The following is a 23567-nucleotide window of genomic DNA, read 5'->3' as shown; positions in this document are numbered from 1 at the left end:
GTATCTTCTGCTCACCAAGCCTGCATTTATTTGATTCAAAGTACAGCAATTTTTTTTTACTATTTTACCATTTAAATTATCCTTTTTTTTCAGGTTTCTTTGATGAACAGAAAGTTAAAAAAAAAAAAAAAAACAGTATTTATCTAAAATAGAAATCTTTTGTAACATTATAAATGTCTTTATCATCACTTTTGATTAAATGTAGCATCCTTACTAAATAAAAGTATTAATTTCTATAATTCCTTTCCCCAAAAATAAATAAATAAATTTAATATATATATAGACTCCACGCTTTTGAATGGTATAGCGTACTGTATAATGTTACAACAGTGTTATTATATAAATGCTGATCTTTGGATATTTCTATTCATCAGACAATCCCGAAAAAATGTTTTAAATATTGATAATAATAATAATAATAATAATAATATAACATTTTTCTTGTACAGCAAATCAGCATATCAGAGTGATTTCTGAAGGATCATGTGACACTGAGGACTGAAGAAATTATGCTGAAAATGTAGCTTTGATCACAGGAATAAATTACATTTTAAAATATATTCCAATAGAAAGCAGTTATTTTAAAATGGTAAAAATTATTTCACAATAGTTTTTGCTCTACTTTGGAGCAAATAAATGCAGGCTTGGTGAGCAGAAGAGATTTCTTTAAAAACATTAAAAATGTAACTGTCCAAAAACTTTTGACTGGTATTGTACATCTTGAATGAGCTGATTTTCAATTTAACTTAAAATTAATTACATTTTTGGGCAAACTATTCCTTTAATATTTGAAACTATAAATCGTCTACTTTATAAGATGAAATGGTGACAATTTTGGGGTGAACTGTCCCTTTAAATGTACTTTTGGTTTTGCTCTACCACAAGCTGACATGTCTCCTATTCACCTCCACTGATCTCTGCATGATCGCACCATCTGAGCCAAGAGATCTCACAGTTCCTGGTGTGATGGCAAGAGAGTAACAGGCTCATGGGCTCTAAAAGCATCACTTCCCAATCCTCCCTTAATCCTGCGTCTAATACAAACGCACAGAGATTTATCATTTAATACACTTAAAAGGGATTTCTCACATCTCAATAAAAATGCAATGAAAAGCACAGCTTAATAGCACAGTAGGCTTTAGCTAAGTCGCTTAAAAATAGCCACATGGACAAAACTTGGTTTCCGTTCCTCCCAGCTATTGTGTAATTAATAAGCAGGCAGTGGGTGCCAGCAGGACTTTGCATTGATACAGCTTCGGGTAAGAACAATTAGGGTCACATGGTTAAAAGAAAAAAAGTAAAAACAGATCTCATTGATAACACTGGGTGGACAGTGGGATGAGACTCTGCTCTTCAGAGCCATACAGTGGGAGAGTCACTGGATTTTTGCCACCGTCCCAGAGCCAGGCACAGTGTGGCCGCTGTGGAGTCAAAAATCATGAGGACCGGACCTTTTTCTGAACCTGCACGTGCTGTAGTCCCTGACAGCGGTCCAGCTGTAATCTCCAAAATGACAGAGGATTGCATTAGAGGATTGCGCAAAAAAAAGAAAGAAAAAAAAAAAAAAATCATCCACATCCTCTCCATGGAGATCTGGAAATTTGAGGGGAAGGAAGAGAGGGCACTGTTTTCTGCCTGCCCAACAACTTAATTTCTCCACAATCCAGAGAACAAAAGCAGGCCTCTTGCGGAGTGAACTTTTACCCCTACCAAACATACTGCAAAGGCCACAAACGGTTAAACGGCACGCTTTTAAATGACTGATTTTTATTCCTTAGCTCCTGATACTGTCTGAGGTTATACAATATATTATATATTGGTAATTTTTGGATTATTTCTTCTAACCATTTATTTTTCCCTTTTATTTATTTATTTATTTCCATTTAATCCATGCATTAAAAAGGAGATGTTAATGGACACATTCCATCATATGATGACATATATACAGTTTTTCAGTTATTTTTTGTTACATTTATTTTTCCTTTTATTTATGCGTTTACTATTTTAATTATTTCACTTATGGTTTTAATGTTGTTAGACCTTGGATCCACGTATTAAAAACGAGAATACACTTTTTTTTGATCATTTATTTTTCTTTTTATTTATTTATTTAAATTTCTAATTTTACCAATTACTAATTTTAATATTTATGTCAGCATATATATACTTTCTTTTCTTTGTTAACCATTTAGTTGACCTTTTATTTATTTATTTATTTATTTACTTACTTACTTACTTATATACTTACTAGTTTATTTCATTTATGGTTTTAATGTTGTTAGATCTTGGATCCATGTATTAAAAATGAGAATTTAATGGCTACATAAATATGCTTTTTTTATTTTTCCTTTTTTTTGTTATTTTTTTGTTTATTTTTCCTTTTATTTATTTATTTATTTACCATTTTAATTATTTCACGTATGGTTTAAATGTTGTTAGACATTCGATTCATGTATTAAAAATAAAAAAAATAATGCCTACATTCCATCTATATGATAGCATATATACACTTTTTTCAGTTTTTTTTAACCAATTATTTTTACTTTTATTTAATATTTATTATTTAATAATTTCTCCTGTGGTTTTAAATGTTGTTAGACCTTGAATCCAAGTATAAACAATGATAATTTAATGGCTACATTCAATCTATATGCTAGCATATATACACTTTCTTTCTTTTTCCCCCCTTTTCTTGTCAGTTATTTTTTATTATTATCATTTTTTTTAATCAATTTTTTTTAACCATTTATTTTTCCTTTTATTAATTAATTTCACTTCTGGTTTTAATGTTGTTAGATCATGAATCCATGTATTAAAAAGTATTTATTTATTTATTAAATTTATTTATTTTTGTTACCCATTTATTTTTCCTTTCATTTACTTGTTTATTATTTTAATTATTCCACTTATGATTTTAATTCTGTTAGATCATGGATTCATGTACTAGGCATGCATTTATTTATCTTACTACCACTTTCACACACTTTCTAATTATAATCTAACTTTTTAATTATTTCATTCATGTTGTTATGTTTTAATGTTGTTAGATCTTGGATTCATGTATTAAAAATGAGAATTTAATGGCTACATTCCATCTATACACACTTTTGGGGGATTATTTATTTTATTTATGTATTTATTCTTGTTAACCATTTATTTTTCCTTTCATTAATTTATTATTTTAATTATTACACTTATTTTATTTTATTTCCACTGGTTTTAATTCTGTTAGATCATTGATTCATGTACTAGGCATACATTTATTCATTTACTTATTTCAAATTCAAATTTTACTAATTACTAATTTTAATATTTGTGACCCTGGACCATAAAACCAGTCATAAATTCGAAATTGAGATTTATACATCATCTGAAAGCTGAATAAATAAGCTTTTCATTGACAGACAATATATGGCCGAGGTACACCTATTTGAAATCTGTAATCTGAGGGTGCAAAAAAAAAAAAAAAAAAAAAAAAACCAAAATATTGAGAAAATCACCTTTAAACTTGTCCAAATGAAGTTCTTAATGCATATTACTAATCAAAAATTAAGTTTTGATATATTCAGTAGGAAACGTACAAAATATCTTCATGGAACATGATCTTTACTTAATTTCCTAATGATTTTTGGCATAAAAGAAAAATCAATCATTATGACCCATACAATGTATTTTTGGCAATTGCTACAAATATACCCCAGCGACTTAAGACTGGTTTTGTGGTCCAGGCTCACATTTATGTTACTGTATATATACACACTTTCTAATTATAATCTAACTTTTTGTTTCATTTTATGGTTTCAATGTTGTTAGATCTTGGCTTCATGTATTCTATGCTAGCACACACTTTGTCTTTTTTTTGTAAATAAATGTGACTTGACACTAAGCTGCATGCATTTGGCATGAGAGAACACAGTCTCAACCTGGTCACTGTAATACCTGCAGCACTAATTAAAGCAAAAATAAAATAATAACAATGGCACGGTGGAAAATCAAATCCTTTCCAGATACATGTGGGGGCCAACAGCGGATTGAATAGCACACGCATTCCTTGCTAATTTGCAAACCCTACCGGCAGTGTAGCACGGCACGAAGGGCGGCGTGTGTACTTAGCTGTCAGGAAATTCACCAGATCCATACATTGTTTGGACTTAAGGCATAATCCCCTCCATTGACAAAATTATGTTGAATGTGTCTGGCCGGAGTTCTGCAACGAAGGATTTAGCACACATGCTTTTTCCTCTTTCTGGTTTTCCTTTAATTTGCAAATCTTGTAATCTAAGCCTAAAGCTGAGTGAACCAACTTCTAAACCAGCAGTGCTGTATCGGCCAAGACTGCAATCTGTTTTCCATTTGAGTGTCAAGACAGCATCCACACTGGTGGTTGACAAAAGCTGTTATTTCAAAATGATTATATACTAAAAATCGTGTGAGGACTTTGGTAAGTTTATGAACTATTTCAGTAAAGGGGAAAGAACCGAGCACAGCGCAGCCTTTCAAAAAAAAGAAAACTACAGAGCTAGGCTATTTACCAAACACTTCTACTGGAACGTAGCAGCGGCAACACCATTCACCCTGAGGGAGAGGGTTATGGTTTTCAACACGAGGCATGTTTTCAGCATTAGACCAACCGTTGCAGGAGTACAAAGCCAAACCGTCAGAGCCTGTCTCCATGTCGGGGCGGACACGGCGCGTTTTGGCTGCATAAGCGCCGGCAGAGCAAAGCTCAAGTCTTGGAACGGCTGGGATGGTGGTCTCCATCAAAGTGTGCTGAAGACAGACTTCCTTATTCTATTTCCTCGGGAGGAAATATTGAGTTAAGATTTGCAGCAGCAGCGGAGGAGTTCGTTTTAAGAGGTGGCAGACATAGCTGAGGGGAGGAGAGGAGCCAATAACTGATGCGCCCTGCTCCCTCTCACTCCCTAAGGGGGCATATTTCTCACAGATCGCAGTCCGGCCCTGTCAGGGGTCCAAGGTTGCAGATCTGGCCCCTTTGGAGCCGACCGGGTCGGTCAGACAGTCAGCAGGGTTTGGCCGTCTCTCTCCAGACCACTCCCTGGCCCCATTAGACCTTTGATGCAGGTTATTATGTATGACAAATTACAGGTTTTCAAATGTACTTAGGATTTGTACCTCATAATATCTAAATGTTGCACACACTGAGGGATGTGGCTTGGACTCCACCGCACTTTAAAACGGGAAAGCGCCATAAACCGGACAACGACGGAACATTCCATTAGCACATAGGTTTCACCTCATGAAGAGTTTTACATGTCTCCACTCGTGTCGCGCAGGCCAGGAGATGGATACAAGCCTATTATAGCTATAAAACTTCACTTGGGGAAAAAATGCAAAGATTTTAAATGCCTCTGACCTGCATTCAACCTCAACTGCGTTTTCTCAAATGAACTAATAAAAAATTAAGCTGACCAATAGTCTACACTGTATAACACTGTACAAAAATGATTTCACAGCTGACATCTTTACAATAATAGCTGAATGCAATAGTTGCAACAACTAATCGATAAAACAAATGTAATTATATATATTTGCATGAAACAAAAAGGGAGTATAATGTTGACCAAAAAAACATTCATTCTGATAACAAATGTATGTTTGTGTATATCCACTGCTGTTCAAAATTCAGTAATACTGTTAAATTCAATAATATAATAAACAATATTTTGTAAAATTGATCAATTTAATGTGTAAAATTTCAACAAAAACATCTAGTGTGTGTACAGATAAAAAAAAACAATATATATATATATATATATTTTTTTTTTTTTTTTTTTTCTATTTATTATTTATTATTATTTATTTATTTATTTCTATTTATTAAAGCCAAGAATCTAATCAAGTATTTTTAAGCATTTTACATTTATTGCAAAATAATAACTCAAGGCAGTAACAATTTAAACATATTTTATTTGTGAACTTAGGTCCTGCTACTCTTTTTAATAATTAACTTATAACCATTTTTGAATTATTTTTCAGATCACCAGTCATCAAAGCTTGGTAAATATTGGTCACAGACACAGAGATTTACTTTAAATTTCATCTGATTACTCACTAAAAACTTACACAGATCATGTTTTAATGCCATTTTAAGTCTTATTTAAAAAAAAAAAAAAATATATATATATATATATATATATATATATATATATATATATATATATATATATATATATATATATATATATATATAATAATAATAATAATAATAATAATAATAATAATAATATTACACACACACACACACATATATATATATATATATATATATATTTTAGCATTGCAGTTTTGTGAAACATTCCTTTTTTGAACTGCCTGAAAAACCACCTCATGTAAGCGTAAAAACTTTTGTGAGATATATGGGAGTTTTTGCAAAATTGAAATGTTTTCATCAGCCGTTTTTTCAATTCGCAATTTCAATTTGCGCAATCATCCAAAATTTTGAGAAGGCAGTGCCTCCCTTGCCTCCTCAGAGGAAACGCCCCTGATAGATAGATAGATAGATAGATAGATAGACAGATAGACAGACAGTCAACTTACATTTTTAAGGCAGCCAGTTAATAAATTAAGTTTAGTCAACTCCACTGAGAATTTTTAACCATTGAGAAAGTATATTACAGACTTTTCATTAAGACCCTAAAGAATCATATTAACTTGTGGAAAATGGGCATCCAATGACCCCTTTAACATTTCAGGTTCACTAAACTTATTTGAGTTGACTGAACTTAAAATTTTAAGGCAGCAGTGTAACAAACGATTTTAAGTTGACTCAACAAATTGTGTTTTTTACAGTGTAATGTACAATAAATGTTTTTAATAAACTCATTCTATTATTGTGTCACCAGCCCCAGCTTGTGCTGTAACTGTGCTTGTGTGCAGCTGAAAAACAACCAGACGTGACCTGTGAATACGAAAGCTCCGGCACCATGCGAGACACTAGGCCGAGCTGACAGTGGAAGTGACGTTGTCGATGTGCACTCACCCCGAAGAGCCCGTGCTCTTGCACACGCCGAGGAGGGGCCGTTTCTCAGCGAAGCTGTCAGTGTTGAGGGAACCTGCAGCCGGAGGGACAGAAAGGGGAACATTAACCACTGACCCACATAAAGAGGGACATTCATTAGCCACCCGCACATGAGGCCTGTTGTCTCTCCGCCAAAGCCACCCACCCACCCTCCAACCGAAGTCGAGCTTAAAAACAGCTACCGCAGCAGGAAGCGTGTTGATTGCATTACAAGAGATCTGTAATCAAAATTATGCCTTGAAAATGTCCTCAAAAAAAACAAAAACAAAGCGAGCACCTCTTTCCTGTCAGCTTTGACGTTCACGCACCCTCACTTAGAAGAGAATAATGCCCCGGTCCTCACAGAGACTTATGGGATCAAATGAAATTAAAATACCAGCATGCAAGACATTAAATGGAGACAGAACAGAAACGCCACTCAGAGCAATGTGTTGAACGCAAACCATTTCTCCTCCGACTAATGGAGAAAGCCTTCAAAGCTTTAGGAGGAGTCTTGTGTCTGACTGGCTTTAATTTCAAGGCTTCGGAGGAATTACAGAATGGCAAAAGGCCGGTAGGCATATTTTGGGTGGAGAAAACATGTCGCAGTAAGTTTACAGATCCCATATTTATCTAATTCTCTTGATTTAAACGAGAAGGGGGGGAAACTTCCATTCATGTCCGGATAGAAGAAGAAGATGTTAGCCTTTGTGGAGCTGTAATTTGGCCAGCCATGCCATGACACTAATCAGCTCCAGGAACGTACGGCCCCTGTGGCGTGGCGTGTGAGCGCAAATGTGTCGTTCTCAAACCTTAACACTTTAAAGGGCCTCTCCTCCGTCTTCACTTCTCTGTCATCAGACATTGCGACTGGTCACGACATCCAATCATAATGCAAATATGACGGGCCTCTAAAAGACAACAGATGCCTTCTATTTGAAAGAACAATTAAGGGGCAGAAAACCAGCCGTGCTCCTCTCCGTCCGCAGTTTTCGGACGTTAAAACAAGTGGTTTTCATTTGGATTTTCCAATCCCTGCTTTCAATTCATGCTGCGAAATATTGAGAGAATTGTTTTCTGGAAGACATAACAAATTTCCTGCGTTTCAGTAAATAATACATTTATAGGAGGGCCATTTACGAGGGCGCTTTCAACAGAGGGATAAATTTAAACGGAGAGGAAGCAATCGCAAATTGTTGGTCGGCTGTGGATATGACCGTCCGTAGCTGTCACCTGGAAATGAATCATTGCAAAAACAACAGCAGAAGTCAGAACGGATCCGGAAAAAAAAAAAAAAGTCTGCCACTTTAGAGTAAGCGGAACTTCCTCCTTTATTCTGGGAAAGACCTTGCCTTATTAAAATTGACACCTATTTTCAGGACTTTCCAAATCCGCTCACCAAGCTAAAACAATTACTCTTTTTAAATCCCACTACAGTATGACACTGTTTGCGCCAAACAGATCACAATCAGTTTCCCCACTTGTACAATTCATTTGATTTAGCGGAGAAGCGTTCTCCTCATGTGTCGGCCCTCTGCTGCTTCTTATTATGACAATTCTCTTTTATCTGAATCCAGCCGCCGTTCAATGCCTTTATTGTGCATTGTTTAAATCTGCCAAAAGGACAGAACACAAATTCTGTGCATAAATGTCACACTACAATACGACTCAGTGCATTTCCTATTCCTTTTGTTTTTACATTTGAATATGAACATGCCGCTTATTTAGCGAGGGATACATTTAAAAAAAAATCTGACTACATAATAACTGTTTTAGTGCGCAAAATTAATGAATAGCAAGAAAAAAAAAAAAATGCGAAAGAGGCTGTTTAACATAAGCAATATTTAAGCATACCTAATCAGGTTGCGTGTATTTTAGTTTAGTACAATGTATTGCGTGCATTTTTTGGTCGGACTATTCATTTTCGTCCTTTAACAAATGGAATGAGCGCAGGCATGCGATGGTCAATGAGTGAGCCGTGATGAAAGAGAAGGAAAATCTCAGAAGTCTGCAGTTCCTCTCTGCCAGAGCGGCGGTAAAAGTGCAGGCAGCCAGCTGACAGCATGCCAACATAATCGTGAAGGACTGATTTTAATATTATGATGGGAAAACAGCGGGGCTCTGGCGAGCTCTCTGCGCTATTAAGAAACAGAAGGTAGTCTTTAATTTAAACATGATATATGGAAAAGCCAGTAAGGAAGAGAGACATGGAACTTTATAAATTGCCACATCTCAGTCTAACTTGATTCGAAAAAGCATGTAACTGCCGAAAACTCATTTTGCTTTCTGCAAATTTCTAGGCAAATAACAGTGGCAAACATGACATGTAAAATAACGTGCCATTTATGTGACATGTGAAATAAATTTAAGCGTGGCGGGAGATCACGCTCTGTCAACAAATATTTCAATTTGGGGGTGGACGCTTGTTTTTGACGAGCTGAAAATTAAGATGTCACCGGAATGTAGAATTTGTAATATTATTTTAGAGCAGCAGTTTTACGTGCAGTAATGAAAAGACTTCTAGCAGGGGCTATAAGCCACAAATTGAGCTTAAGTCAATTCTGGAAGGAATTTTTTGGGGAAAAAAGATGCTAAATGCAAAAACATTAATGCAACCAAATTTGTGTGTCTTCTTCAGATGCCAAAATTGAAAAAAAAAAAAGCAAAAGGTTGGCAGGTTTTTTTTGTGTTTTTTTCAAAGAGGTTTCTTATGCTCACCAATAATGCATCTATTTTTTTTTAAATCAGAAATGCAGTAAAACTGTAATATTCAGAAACAACTTAAAATTGATCTGATCTGCTGAAAATAGTGTAATATTTTTGTGGAAACCACCTTTTTTTAAAAACAAAAAACAAAACTGCATTTATTTGAACACAAAAGTCTTTACTGTCACTTTTGATCAATGTAATGCATCCTTGGCACATAAACGAATTCATTTCATTATAAAACAAATTGAATTGTAATACATGTCAAATTTTGCATACTGCTGGGCCTATTCGGTATTGAAATATTTCTAATTTCAAAAACATTTTCAAAAACATATGTGACCCTGGACCACAAAACCAGTCATATTTGTAGCAATAGCCAAGAATACTTTGTACGGGTTACAATGATTTTTCTTTTATGACAAAAATCATTACGATATTAAAGATGTTGTTTAAGGAAGATATTTGTGACCCTGGACCACCTATACATCATCTGAAAACCAAATAAATAGGTTTTCCATTGATGTATGGTTTGCTAGGATAGGACAATACTTGGCCGAGATGCAACCATTTTAAAATCTGGAAGCTGAGGGTGCCAAAAAAAAAAAAAAATAAATAAATAAATTTTAAATCGCCTTTAAAGTTGTCCAAATTAAGTTATTAGGAATGCATATTACTGATCAGTAATTAAGTTTAGATACATTTACGGTGGGAAATTTACAAAATATCTTCATTGAACATGATCTTTACTTAAAGCGGTCCTATTATGCTCTTTAACAAAGTCTTGATTTTGTTTTGGGGGTGTACTAGAACATACTTTCATGCTTGGTGGTTATTTTTAACATAATTTACATTATTACAATACATTTCTCCCAGACTGGCACAAATGACTTGATTAGTTCCGGGTTTAATGAAGGCCCGCCTTCTGAAAAACGAAATGTGTTGTAATTGGTTAGCTGTCCCACTGCGCTGCGATCGGCGAACAGCTTAGACTGTACTTCAGTACTGCTACGCCCCTTGTCAAAGAAGCAAGTTCCGTGTACAATTGTTAGTGCAAGCTAGATTAAAGTGATTCTTACGTTTAAATATGGATATTTTTCTTACAAAAATGCATCGATTCACTACAGAAGGCCTTTGTTAACTACCCGGAGCCATGTGAGGTGGTTTTTATTATGGATGGATGCATATTATTGGACTTGTTTTGGACTGATGAGGAGAAACACCCATCTATGCCATTCTAAAGCTTGTGAGTGCTAGGATCAATTTTAATATAACTCCTAATATATTCGTCTGAAAGAAGGAAGTCATATACACCTAGGATTCATGGAGGGTGAGTAAATAATACGCTACAGTAGTGTTGGGTCCTATCATCAGCCTGCGAGATAGCCAATACATGATATTATCGATATGATATTATGCTAATGTATTTAATTATTTACATACTTAGATTAATTGCCTGAAACCAGCTCCAGCATGAGGCTAAAAGCAGCCTAACATTATCAAAGAACATCATCACTGATCAGCCTAGCCTATTCTAGTGCAAGTTTATGCATTTTCAAAAACACTCACGTTATAAGTGAAGCGATCTACACTGTATGATGAATAATTCTCTTACCACACACTGCACACATGTGGCGCGTTACTGCTCCAATACGGCAACCGGAGTAAATTGCGGCCTGTGTTTTGCCCCCTGTACTGCACATGTCTGTGGCGCGTTACTGCTCTGAAGCAGCCACTCTAGTCAATGCTTATGTTGATACCCACCGCGCTGGGGCTCGTTGACGCGGTTCCCTGTGCTGCATCGCTAAAGTTAGGCTAATCCCCCATCTCGTCCCTACCCTCCCTCCAACAATTAGAATTTCTGTGGGCGGGATTTAATTTAATGATATTCCAATGGACCGCACTGTGACATCACTGCATGCGGAAACCAAACGTTGTAGTCCAAAGGAGGCGTTCATTGTAGTTCTTGAAAAGGGATTTTTTTTTAAAACGAATATCTCCTTTTGGAGCGGACTTTGAGATTTGAAACTTTGTAGATCTTTTTCTATGCCCAAAGATACAAACCACACACTAACTAAAGTTCAAAAAGCATAATAGCACCCCTTTAATATCCTAATGATTTTTGCCATAAAAGAAAAATCAATAATTTTGGCTGTAATGCATAGCTGGCTATTGCTACAAATATACCTGAGCTACTTATGACTGTTTTTTATGGTCCAGGTTCACATTTTGTAAATTTCCTACTGTAAATATGTCAAAACTTAATTTTTGATTGGTAATATGCATTGATAAGAACTTAATTTAAACAACTTTAAAGGCGATTTTCTCAATATTATGTTTTTTTTGCACCCTCAGATTCCAGGTATCTCGGCCAAATATTGTCCTATCATAACAAAATGTCTGATAGGATAAATCTCAGTTTCGAAAAATTTACCCTTATGACTGCTTTCGTGGTCCTGAGCCACATACGTCAAGTTTTACATACTGTTGAGCCTATGCAGTATTAAAAAACATTTTGTAGGGACCTGTATATGTGACCCTGGACCACAAAACCAGTCATTTGGTAGCAATAGCCAAGAACACTTTGTATGGGTTAAAATCATTTATTTTTCTACATCATATATCAATGGAAAGCTTATTTATTCAGCTTTCAGATGATGTATAAATCTCAGGTTCAAAAAAAATGTGACCTTATGACTGGTTTTGTGGTCCAGGGTCATATTTGTTAAAAGTACTGCACAAAGACCAGGCTTTTGGGGTGCATGATACTCACTGATATGAGGAGCAGGCAGGATCCTAGCAGTTCGCACAGGCCCGTGCCGTACCGAAAACAGCTCCTGCGCTTCCCCGTTCAGCTGCACAGAGAAGAAACAAACACACACATGCTTTAACACACCATTCAGTGATGAACTCAGTTTAAAGACAGAAAAGAGGAGTGTGGGTGTGAGAATGTGGTGATGTATAAACTGGAGGTGCATATGGGTTTGTACCCGAGCCACATCACAAAGATTATCAGGCCCCAGACAAAATGGTGTCCATATAAAACAGTAGAGTTGATGGGGCTCCAGCATTTTATCTTTTATTTGTACATCAGCTAACACATTCCGTTTGAAAGTGTTGACACAGAGTGTCCGACTGAGAAACAGCCATGACGAATGTCCTAAATACTGTGGCATCCCTTTGGAACATTAACGACATAAAAGTACTTGACTGTGAATCACACAATGCTCTGTTTGGTCTGCAGCGGCTGTGATGTGGTTTGATAATGAGTCACCCAACAACTAGAAGATAAACATCAGGCATCTGTGGACAAACCAAAGCAAGGCACTACATGAAAAAAACACTGCTGTGTAATGTTATCTGGCCTTCGGATATGAACGGAAAAAGGATAAAAGCCGCAAAACTCAATATTGACATTAGCAAACATGCTCTTTAATGACACTTGTGCCGTTTTCAAAGCTACAGTCTGTTTTTCTCAGTTGAATTATCCTAACCGATGAAAATCATGGATGAATCACACCCTCATGTTGTTCCAAATCCTGTGTGACTTTGTTTCTTCAGTGAAACACAAAAAGAGAAACTGTTAGGAATATCCCAGCCATTTTCTTTTTAAATAATGAATGCAAGTAAGGACTGGGACTGTCAAGCTCCAAAATGACAAAAAGCTCCTCTAAAGTATCATAGAAGTGGTTAATATGACTCATACATTATATTCCATGTCTTCTAAAGCCATAAAGTAATCGCTTGTGTCAAGAACACACCAAAATTTAACTCATTCAGACTTTGATCTAGCTCTCCTTGGAGAAGCAGCGATGAAAAAGTACTGATGTTCGGTTTACAAACTAGTCATTGTTTTGCACTGGATCTTTTTAAAGAGTTTATTTATTGGTTTATCTACATTAAAGATCAATTCAGTGCCCAGACTTAATGATTTAATGCATTTTGTATAAAGTAAAAAAAAAAAAAAAAATTAAAAAAACTGTACTAACTGAGGCATATTCATAATAATGTTTAAAATTAAAATGTCAATATATATATATATACACACATATATATATATATATATATATATATATATATATATATATTTTAGAGAGAGATATATAGAGAGAGAGAGAGAGAGAGAGATTTTTTTTAATCTGAGAAAAATAGACCATAATAAATCTTATCCAACATTCAAAGATCTACTTCAGTGTCCAGACTAAATAATTTAATGCATTTTATATAAAGTAAAAAAACAATTTCATCGGAGGAAAATAAACTACGTAAAATAAACTAAAATTTGTAACATTAAATGTCTAAAAATAATATTTTAAAATAAACAAATAAATAAATAATTTCTTCTGAAAAAAATAGATCATAACACATCTTATCCAATATTCAGCAATTATGCAGTTTTGCATTTTATATTTTAATAAATAAATAAATACTGAGAAGTATTGTATTTGTAAATTAAATGTTTAATAACTGTTTTTTTTTTTTTTTTTTTTTTTACAGAAAAACTATAAATGCCTCTATAAAATGTACATTATTTATACACTTTCTCTAAATAAATTCAAAATAAAGTTAAACAAACCACTAAAACCTAAAATCAACAGTATTTGTAAAAAGCATTGGTTTATCATCTGAACGTTTCAGTCACAATGATTCAGTTATCAAGGTCACAGTTTCTTATTCTACTGACCCTTTGCAAAGACCCGCCCCCCTTTGTTACTGTTGCTATGTCCGACAAGCCACAGCATTCTTGCGCCACAAATCATGTTCTCACGCAGTAAAAAAAAACATATCACAGAGCAAAGAGGAAACTGACAACACGCCCACAGACAAGACAGAGCAGGTTATTTTTGGTATGAAACAAAGTTATTACTAGTAATAGCACAAAATAAACACGAATAAACATAAGAAGGTATCTCGTTTTTTGTGGAAAGACATCAATACACATAATTTTTCAATTTTTTTTGTTTTTCGGATCAAATGTAAGATTCAGCATTATGATTGGTCAGTTTGCATGTCACTCAAACTCCCCGCGAAGGGTCGATTACTTATTCCAAACTGCCCGACATAGCAATACTGACTCAACCAATGGAGAGAGTTTGGGGTGGGACTATCTGCTGTGCAACCAATTAAAGTTTTTCAGGAAACCTATTTTGAGATTTAAGATTTTTCTCTGATTCATTCAGCATTATTAAGTCTTTCCTTGCCTTTGCCAGTGTAGGAAAAAATCAGAATTGCTGATCAATGCCATTCAGGGGCAAAAATGCAGTTGCGGGACGTCAAAGAACAATGGGGCGCAAACAAAGACAGATTTGTTCACGCTGTAGGACAAAATCAAGGCAAACTGAGAGAAACAGACTTTAGAAGAAGGATGGAGGGTGAGCCAACAACTAAACCACAAAACAAAAGCTACCATGTATTCTATAAACATGCTCAAATGTTCGTGACTAACCATCCCAGGACGATATTTCGCACCTGGAATGACCAGCTACATTTGATTGAGATGTAATAACAACACTGAATCAAATTAGTCTTAATCATGTCAATTCTCATACCGACACTGTAATAATCTGGTGGAAATCCAGAGATCTGTGAAACCCGAAGCTGGGGAGTGCCGTATTACATTGCAGGGTTGGAAATATTTTGATTTGCTTCCCAAATCCTATGGTTTTTTATTCTAGCTATTTGTTTTAAGCATAAAGCCCTGAATGTGCATCTCTACGTGCGTTAAATTACAGAACCGTCCTTTATCACATTACTGGCCATAATCCATGTGTCTTAAGCAGATAAGCCCACAGAGGATGATCGCTCTTTTGCACAATTAGTAGCTTTTTTGAATGCAGGATCAGAGTTGTGTTTTTATTAAAAGCGCTCGGTGCAGACTTTGTAGCTGCCAAGTGGGAGATTAATATGGCATCTACAGCATGGTGCATTTGATGTGAGAGACAGAAGGGGAGAAAACTATAAAGAGAGGTAATGCACGCGCGGGCCACCACAAAACAAAACCCCCGGCTGGCAAATGGGGCAGAGGAATAATGGAATTTAGCGGATTGTGAGGTTTACATTAATGCGACTGTCATTGTGCATTACCAGACTGCTCATCCTCGCTTTACACGGCTTTAGTGGTGGCATCCATCACCCACCTCTCAGCTATTGCATTACTATTTATCACAGCAATATGCAAAATTGAGGCTTCTTCGTTGTTTTTCCCCCTCTTGTTGTTTCTAATTTCATTCACATGGATATAGTGTAGATGCTGGTCATAAAATGAGTTTTGTTAATCTCCGGCCACTCTGTGTGATGGATTTCAGCGAATCGGAGTGAATCAACAGTATCTGGAGCTGAGAGAGATGGCAGCTCTGTCTGTATTCTTAGAAAGCGCAGAGCATCTGAAAGCAGAGCAGACAGAACACAATGCCCCACAACAGATGAGAAAGATTGGTGACGTCTCTGTCTCCTGGCCTTCTGGGCTTTTGATATGATAGTGATAATACAGACGTGAACTTCTGATCTTCTTTCTAAAATAAAAATTTCTACGAAGTCAAAAAAACATTCAGTGCAATTATTATTTTGTGTTTCTGTAATAGGAATTTAAATGTGAAGGGAATTTAAATTTTTATCCTGAGAAAAAAAAACAAAAAAAAAACATAATAAATCCTATACAATATTGAAAGATCTACTTCAGCATCCAGACTTAATTTAATGCATTTTATATTTAACATATTTAAAATATAAAATAAACAAATAAATAAATACAAACAATGTATCAGTACTGAGACATATTCAAAATGTTTAAAATTAATGTTCAAAAATTTAAAATATTTAAAAATAAAAGAAAAATAGGCCACAATAAATCGTATCCAATATTTGAAGATTTACAATGTCCAGACTAAATGATTTAATGCATTCTATATTTAGAAAAAAAAAAAAAAAAAAAAAAGTATATCAGTACTAACTGAGGGATATTCAAAATGTGTACAATTAAATGTCAAAAAATAATATTATTAAAAAAAAAAACTTTAATCTGAGACTTTATTCTAAAAAATTTTATTCTGAGAAAACTGACCATAACACATCTTGCCCAATATTCAAGGAACTACTTCAATGTCTAAACTTAATAATTTAATGCATTTATTTTTTTTCACAAAAAAGTATCCATATTAACTGAGGCATATTCAAATTGTGTAAAATTAAAACGTCCAAAACAATAAATAAATAAACAAACAACCTACATTTTTCATCTGAGCAAAATAGAACATCATAAATCTTATCCAATATTCAAAGATCTACTTCAATGTCCAGACTTAATGATTTAATGCATTTTACATTTAATAAAAAAAGTATCAGTACTAACTGAGGCATATTCAAAATGTGTAAAATTAAATGTCCAAAAATAATAAATAAAAAAGGAAACTTTTTTTAATCTAAGAAAAATAGTCCATAATAAAACACTATCCAATATTCAAAAATCTACTTCAATGTTCAGATATAATGATTTAATGGATTTTAGATTTATCAAAACAAAAAAGTATCAATACTGAGACATATTCAAAGTGTATCAAACTAAATGTCCAAAAATAATATTTAAGAAAAAAATAATTTAAAAAAGTGAAAAATAGGCCATAATAAATCGCATCCAATATTCAAAAATATACTTCAGTTTCCAGATTTAATGATTTATTGCATTTTATATTTAACAAAACAAAGTACTGGGACATATTCAAAATGTGTAAAATTAAATGTCCAAAAATAATATAAAAAAAAAAAGAAAATGTATGTGACAAGCTAATACTAAAGCAAAACTTACCAAGCAGTTTTGCATTTTATATTTAAGAAAATAATATCATTATTATTCATTATTATTTATTATTTTAAAAAACAAAAACTATAACCTATAAATAGCCTCTATAAAATGTACATTATTTGTACCATTTTCTCTAAATAAATTTTAAATAAAGCTAAATAAACCACTAAAAACTAAATTGAACGGTAATAATTGCTAGGTTAGGTAAATTTAGATCTAACGTTATAATGTGCAGAATGAAAAACATTTATTTTAAGATATGCTGAAGTTATGTTTAATAGTATTATTAAACTGAATTAGTTGTTTCTCGTTTCATTTACAGATACAGTTTTACAGTTTGCTCAATGAATAAATCGTAAATTATAAGATTTTCTTTAACCAAGCAAGTGATGACAAAGATAATCTAAATGTAAAAAATAAGGAAATAAGAATGAAAAAAATATTGACTGATGACTCTTATAGTTTAGAACTAAATATAATACCATGCAAAATTCTGTAAATCCTTTATCAGTTAATCACTCCTTAAACATGCTTCATTTCTGCGCCACAGAGTCTCAAACAGTTTTCTCAAACACCCGTCTCTGCACACAGGAATCAGGATAGAAGAAACCAGTGAAATGCATTGAGCTGCTTTAATAATAACAGCAGAGCAGACACATCCAGTGTACTGCATGTCATCCCTCCACTCCAACACCACTTCAATTAGCCCTGTCTAATCTAACCGCTATCTCCTGCCAGCCAGCAACACCTCCATCAAAGACCACGCTCCACCAAGATGCTAATGCACAGGAACGCAGAAATGTACTACGGCTAGTGCCACTCCTGCTCCTCCCTTCAACGCCATTACAGAAGGTGTCCGCTCAGCAGCTGTCACAAACACTTTGCAGGCAACTTATAGCCAGACACGGTGACGCTTTCAACACTTTCACAAAAAGTGTGAGATGTCGTGTCTGTAACGATGCTCTACAGCTTCCAAATTCATGTCATAAGAAAGTGGAGCTCTTTCCAAAAGTGATAACTGTCAGGACATTTAGAATTTCTTAAAATACAAGCTTAGTCAGAGTGACAAATCACATAATATGAAATATATCTTGATCTCTATGACTGAGGCAGTCAAGTCTGAGAAACCTTTTAAACTGAAACTGACATTTTTTACTATTTTACTGGGGAAGCAATATCATTTATTTTTATACTGACATGATTCAGAGCTTAACATGCATCTTGACATTTCGCCCAGTCGATGCTATTCTCAGACACAGCCTTGCCTTTGTCTATGGTGACACCAAGTGGTGAAAGAGTGTCACAACAGCACACCGCAGCAAAACAACAGCAAGTCAGCAATATCAAACACAATCTTAAGGTCGTTTATAAGTCATATTGGACCAAATATTGATTTTAAATACAAAACTCAAATTAAAAAAAAAAGCTAAAATCCCATACTCCTTTTCAAGACGATGGAAAACTAATACAGTATACACCAGATAGTATGTAGCAGGCAGTACAACAGTATTGATTTCACCGCTGGGCTTCGCTGTCTACACTCTCATTGTCACCAAAATGAATGATTTCCAGTTGCTTTGTCAGTGCAAACCATTGTCAGTGTGAACATCTCTCAAGGAAGACATACAGAATAAATAGTCTACTGAAAAACATGCTGGCTGGATCCAAAAATGCTAAGTGTTTACTTTGTGATCGTGAAAAAATATGTATGTGTGTGTTATATAAATGCATTCCAGAACATTTGTCCTCACCGGCGGCCTAATGGGACAGTAAAGTGTCCATTGGCTGTGCATTTCAGAATCTCACCAGACGTTGTCGTTTATCCGGGTACTTTTTGCCTACTGTTTTATGACTGTTGTGATTTCAGAGATACAGCTCTTTTTACATACTACTTTGGTCTACTACACAGTCAAGGCAAGAGTGACCATTTAAAATACTCACTGATATGCTCCAAATCTGCATTCCATCAGTGTAGCCAATCATCAAGCAGAGAGGTGGGTCAGTGCTGCTGCCGTGCATCTCTTGGAACTCAGGTAACCGGGCCACATCTAGACGCAAGGCAAGAATCACACGTTGTAATAAATGGCTCAGAAGTAAAACAAATAAGCCACAAAGCAAGTAATTCACAAGTTGTAAACAGCTCAATAAGCAAACAAGACACAGAGGAACATAACAATGGAATACATACATAACGTTTCAAAAGTTGGCAAAATATGGCACCTTTCTGATTGTCAAAAATCATATCTAATCTAATCTTTTTTTTTTTTTTGCATTAATTTGCTGAAACGTAAAAATATTTAAAATATCACAAAATATTTCTACTTCAAATAATTGCTGCTTTTTAGAACTTTCTATTCTTTAAATCACTCTGGAAAAATATCTGAGTTTTACTGCATATTATAATGATTTCTAAAGGATCATGTGATACTGAAGACTGGAATAATGGCTGCTGAAAATTCAGCGTTGCATCACAGGAATAAATTACATTTTGAAACACATAAAAAATAATTTAAATAATAATATTATTTTACAATATTACTGGTTTTAATATTTGCAAAAAAATACTTATTGCATAAGATACTTCATTCAAAAACATTACAAAAATAAATAAATAAAAATGCCTACCCCTAAACTTTCTGAAAGGTAGTTTAGCATCAGAGACTGTATTCAAAGACATAAAAAAATAATAATAATTAATTTATTAATTAATAAAAATGACTAACCCTAAACTTTCTGAAGGGTAGTTTAGCATAAGAGACTTCATTCAAAAGACACTAAATAAATAAATAAATAAATAAATACTAACCCTAAACTTTTTAAAAGGTAGTTTACCATAACAGACTTCATTCAAACACATTACAAAAAATGAATAAATAAAAATGACTATCCCTAAATTTTTTGAAAGGTAGTTAAGTTACATTAGAAAAGTTCCTCCTCATGGATGAAAACACTATTTTAAATTCTGCTGACTTACATGTAAAAAAAAAAAAAAAAAAAAAAAAAAAAAAAACGGAATGGATCGCAGTACTTGGGCCTTAAGGCCGGATGTGTTCATATGCTGTATGACTCAAACCACAATCTGATATCGCACACACACACACAAAAAAGTTTTTCCCACAACATCTAAGGCAAAAATAACAAACTTACCATTGATGTCTGTTTTTTCGAAACAGACCCAAACAATCTTCTCTTTTTCATCATTTGGTGGTGTCCCAGTATACGCCTAAAAATTTCAAAGAGAGACAGAAATATTCATTAATAAAGGCTAGACATTTTGTAACTAAACTGTTCTTACTTTCACTATCTATCACCTGTATGTCTAAAATGTTCTGTTCTAAAATAAAAAAAAAAAAACCTTGACCCTTTTAGACTTGCACTCTGTTTGTTTACTAACTGTTTGTTTTCTTTTCTTATCCCACTAGCTTCTCTATTCTTTTTTATGCTATTTATTTTGTTTATTGTATTTATTTATTTATTTATTTTCTTTTTTTATTTATTATACAATTTACAAAAAGCAAAAAAAAAAAAACACCAATTTGCTCTATTCTTTTTCACTTCTATGTTTTCTATTTAATTTTGTTATATAATTTAAAAAAAACTGCTACATGTACTCTATTAGGCTAACTGAGACTTGTCGTAACACTTACATATCATTGCTCTTTTGTTGATTTTCATTGCTTCCATTGTTCTCATTTGTAAGATGCTTTAGATAAAAGCATCTGCTAAATGACTAAATGTAAATGTAATGTAAAAAGGGAGTCTTTCATAGGCTCTGAAAATTTTTACAACAGAAATACACAGAAAATCAAGCATTATCAAACATGGACACTAAATTACAACACACAAGAAAAACATACACCGCTGTTCAAAAGTTTGGGATTGGTAAAATTTTTAATGTTTTTAAAGAAATCTCGTCTGCTCGTCAAGGCTACATTTATTTGATCAAAAACACTGAAAAAAGTCATATTGTGAAATATTATTACAATTTTAAATGACCATTTTGTATTTTAATATACTTTAAAATCGAATTTATTTATGTAATGTAAAGCTTTAAATTTTCAGCGTCATTACTCCAGTCTTCAGTGTCACATGATCCTTCAGAAAAAAAAGAAAGAAAAAAAAAAAGACTGACCCCAAACGTTTGAACAGTAGTGTATATTGTTAAAAACATTTCTATTTTAAATAAATGCTGTTTTTTTAACGTTTTATTCATAAAAGAATCCGGGAAAAAAGTTTCACAGCTTCCAAAAACTGTTGATAACAAATCAGCATATTAGAATAATTTTTTGAAGGATCATGTGACACATTATTTTAAATTGTTATAATATTTCACAATAGTACAGTTTTTTTTCCCTTTATTTTTGATCAAATAAACAGCCTTCATGAGCATAAAAAACATTAAAAAAAAACATTAAAAATCTTACTGATACCAAACTTTTGAACAGCAGTGTAAATTGTAAAATTTTGTACAAAAAAAATCCATGCAAAATCTGAAGAAATAAAAAAAAAAACATTTACCTGAGGGACTACATCCTGCAAGAACGTAACTACGCTCTCCATGTATGACTGCTCTCTGCAAAACAGTTAAAACAATTCTCATGAAAATAATATAACCACACAATAAGAGACCTGACAAGTTAAACCTAAAAGCTTGCAGCAATGCAATATTTTGTCACCTTTTCTTTATGACAACCAACATTTAGATATTTATAATGCAGAACACTGAACAGGCATTACAGCTGTAATTTAATTCACAACTGAGCCATTATGGTCTTACGTTGCAGCCTGTGCTCGAACCACAACCCCACCAGCACAGCGGCTCGGTCTGCGCGGGGAGTCAGACGCCATGGTCAACCACTCAGTATCCTGTTGAAGCAAAGCATGAGAAGACACAGTCATGATCATTACACTACACAGCTCTGCAGAGATGCCTCACTGATCATTGTGATCTCTAAATTCAACAGAAGTAATAGGCTACAAATGATAACTGTATTACTACAGATCATCCACATTGCAGATGAATATAAACAAATAAGGCACAGATGTGCCTGGCTCAGTTTAACCTGCACAACACACACATTCCTATTAAGTATTGATCCTGTAAACGATCTATAATTCAGACTTGTTACGACAGACGAGAAAGGAAAAGAAAACACTTTAAATTAACTCCAGTTAGATTTACTAGCCAAACTATATGATGTAAATACCTTTATTACCATAACAATGTGAGTAGCTCTTGATTTTGTTTCATTAGAGCATAATTTTAACATAATTTAATATAAGACCATGTCCAGAAAGATGTCAAGAGTGTGTCAGAAAAAACACAGCTGTGAGTTTTGGCAGTTCAACATTTCATCATATCAACTATCTCCACAGTCTGTTAGCTTAGCCAATACCGCTATCTGTCATTATAACGCTTTAAAGACAATAAACTAAGCAATGACAATAACTTATCCGATTTCCTGAAAGAAATACACATGTAACGCGTGTAAGAAATGTGCAGTTAAACGTTTAATGAAGCTACATTTGTACTAACCAGAGGTTTTGTGTTTTGAATTCGGATCAACGGAGGTCTTCACAAAACGCCACAGTGAAGCTGACATGCAGCGGAAACAACAGATGCTTTAGCCAATCAGAGATGAGCGTTGGGGACGGCTAGCCAATAGAGTTTGGGAAAAGGCGGGCACTTGGACTTTCCTGACCAATAGTGGATGGAAGGGACTGTTTAGGCTTTTTTGTTCGCTGAAGGAATCTGACGCTTTGTTAAAATGAACATAAACGTTATGGTGAAGCGTAACATAGAGCGAAATTTGTTTAGTTCATGCTCATATGAGCATCTCCACATTTGGGAATTTGCACAACAGCCTGGATAAACGCGCATGTTACATCACGTCACGCTGATGTGTTTATTTACAATCGAAGTATCGCGTGATGATCACCAACCGAGCTACTTCGGACAACCTCGGCTTCTTTCGGAAAAACTAAAAAAATTCTGAATGAAGGTATAGTGTTTTTAATGCTCCAAGGATGTCTTTTTATTTTAAT

General features: G+C 34.1%; 1 protein-coding gene across 3 annotated transcripts in view; it reads right to left on the bottom strand.

The window, feature by feature from the left end:
- Nucleotides 1-23150, bottom strand: part of bcas3 (BCAS3 microtubule associated cell migration factor) — a 324375-nt gene extending 301225 nt beyond the window's left edge. For all 3 annotated transcript variants that reach the window (XM_051129928.1, XM_051129927.1, XM_051129929.1), the window contains exons 1-7: nucleotides 23059-23150; nucleotides 22300-22388; nucleotides 22041-22095; nucleotides 20670-20745; nucleotides 19464-19570; nucleotides 12498-12579; nucleotides 7001-7073 (exon numbers count right to left, since the gene is read on the bottom strand). In XM_051129928.1, the coding sequence (XP_050985885.1) occupies nucleotides 7001-7073; nucleotides 12498-12579; nucleotides 19464-19570; nucleotides 20670-20745; nucleotides 22041-22095; nucleotides 22300-22370 (464 nt within the window). In that variant the 5' untranslated portion in view covers nucleotides 22371-22388; nucleotides 23059-23150. The remainder of the gene's footprint in view (nucleotides 1-7000; nucleotides 7074-12497; nucleotides 12580-19463; nucleotides 19571-20669; nucleotides 20746-22040; nucleotides 22096-22299; nucleotides 22389-23058) is intronic.
- Between the last annotated feature and the right edge of the window lie 417 nt (nucleotides 23151-23567).

The sequence above is a fragment of the Labeo rohita genome, chromosome 15 (assembly GCF_022985175.1).
Source record: "Labeo rohita strain BAU-BD-2019 chromosome 15, IGBB_LRoh.1.0, whole genome shotgun sequence".
Classification (NCBI taxonomy): Eukaryota; Metazoa; Chordata; class Actinopteri; order Cypriniformes; family Cyprinidae; genus Labeo; species Labeo rohita.
The sequence above is the reverse complement of the archived record's forward strand: the minus strand, read 5'-3'. Positions and strand labels throughout refer to the sequence as shown.